Source organism: Prionailurus bengalensis, chromosome D1 (genome assembly GCF_016509475.1).
Source record: "Prionailurus bengalensis isolate Pbe53 chromosome D1, Fcat_Pben_1.1_paternal_pri, whole genome shotgun sequence".
NCBI lineage: Eukaryota > Metazoa > Chordata > Mammalia > Carnivora > Felidae > Prionailurus > Prionailurus bengalensis.
The window spans coordinates 104,413,274-104,415,282 of NC_057346.1; the positions used below are offsets into that span (position 1 = coordinate 104,413,274).

The 2,009-nt window shown below is 44.2% G+C and overlaps 1 protein-coding gene across 1 annotated transcript; it reads left to right on the forward strand.

Annotated features, from left to right (window-relative positions):
• Positions 1-1,064: 1,064 nt before the first annotated feature.
• On the forward strand, positions 1,065-2,009 carry LOC122482837 (olfactory receptor 4D6). Its single transcript, XM_043579130.1, has one exon. It carries the CDS (start codon positions 1,065-1,067, stop codon positions 2,007-2,009), a length of 945 nt encoding a protein of 314 aa, XP_043435065.1.

Here is a 2,009-nt window from a genome sequence, read left to right on the forward strand (position 1 = left end):
CTCTGATCTGGCAGAATGTTTCAGCGGGAACCTCTGCAGTCTATTAAACAAAAATTATTCACTGGATACTATTTATTTATTTATTTATTTATTTTTTTTTTTTTTTTTTTTTTTTTTTTACTGGATACTATTTAAAATGGCAAGACAGATTTTATTCAAGACTATTGCAACAGGGGTCAAAACTATTACAATAAAGGAGAGAAATTAAGGTCAACTCCAAATACAACAAGGACAGTGGGGATTTATAGCCCAGGAGCAGAGCAAGTGGGTCAGTAGGTGGAAAATTACTAAAAGGACACATCAAAGACAAAGGGATTCTTACTAAACTAGCTTAACAAGACTCTTGCAAAGACAAGCCAAAGACTTAGTTACAAGGAGTTATATATCAAAGATCAGGGATGAGACATTTGATCAGATACCAAAGGTAGGGTCTTCTTGCTAAACTGATTTAGCAGGATTCTCAGCAAGGAAAGAATAGAAGGCCAAGGTCAAGGTGCCCAATTAACATTGGCCTTTGTCAAGTCAGAAAAACTACTTGCATCTGAATCCTTGACTTGCCACTCACTAACTTTGCAATTGTGCAAATGTGGGCAAGTCATTAACTGCTCTAAACTTCAGCTTCCCTTATATAACATGGAGATGATCATCACCACTCTCTAGACCCCACACAAACATCATAAGAATAAAAATCAAGATATTTCAGGTGAAAGACTTTGGTAAAGAGTAAAGTTCTGCATACATACTCTTGCAGGACAGAAGGCAAGACATAGTCAAATGACCATAGTCCTGCCATCTCCCTCTTTCAGAAGGAAGGCATCAGAGTGTGATGGCTCTTGCTGTCTGCTCAGGGTATTTCCAATAGGAAAGAAGAATTATCAGGATAAAGAATTTCCAAGCCATAAGAGGGGAGACCCTAGCCCAGTTTTTCTGAGTAGTCATGATCTGGATGCTCGAGATAGCCTTAAGACAATATAGGATAAATGATGCTGTCCCTTCACGACACCATACTCCTAACCCTAATGTACCTTCTCCCAAGATAGACATGGAGGAGGGTGGTCCCAACCATGGGCCAGAGCAACCACACCAATGTGAAGGAATTTGTCTTCCTAGAACTCACTCACTTCCAGGAGCTGGAATGTTTCTTGTTTATGGCTTTCCTTGCTGTATATGTAACCACCGTGCTGGGCAATGCCCTCATTGTGCTGACCATCACCTGTGAGTCCCACCTTCACACTCCCATGTACTTTCTGCTGCGGAACAAATCGGTCCTGGACATTGTTTTTTCATCTGTCACTGTTCCCAAGCTCCTGGTGGATCTGTTATCAGAGAGGAAAACCATCTCCTACAATGGCTGCATGGCACAGATCTTCTTCTTCCATTTTGCTGGTGGGGCAGATATTTTCTTCCTCTCCATGATGGCCTATGACAGATACCTTGCAATCGCCAAACCCCTGCATTATGTGACCATTATGAAGAGAGAGGTGTGGGTGGGCTTGGTGGTGGCTTCCTGGGTGGGCGGTGGTTTGCACTCAATTGTCCAGATAATTCTGATGCTTCCACTCTCCTTCTGTGGCCCCAACATCCTGGATGCCTTCTACTGTGATGTGCCCCAAGTAGTTAAGCTGGCTTGCACCGATACCTTTGCTCTGGAACTTCTCATGATCTCTAACAATGGGTTGGTGACCCTGCTATGGTTCCTCTTGCTCCTGGGATCCTACACCGTTATTCTGGTGATGCTGAGATCTCACTCTGGGGCAGGACGGAACAAGGCCCTGTCCACCTGCACCTCCCATATCCTCGTGGTGACTCTGCACTTTGTGCCTTGTGTCTACATCTACTGCCGGCCCTTCACTACACTGCCCATGGACACAGCTGTGTCCATCAACAACACAGTCATTACGCCCATGCTGAACCCCATGATTTATACCCTGAGGAACCAGGAGATGAAGTCTGCCATGAAAAGACTACACAGAAGGCTTGGACCTTCTGAGAGCAGTAAGCTGGGGTGA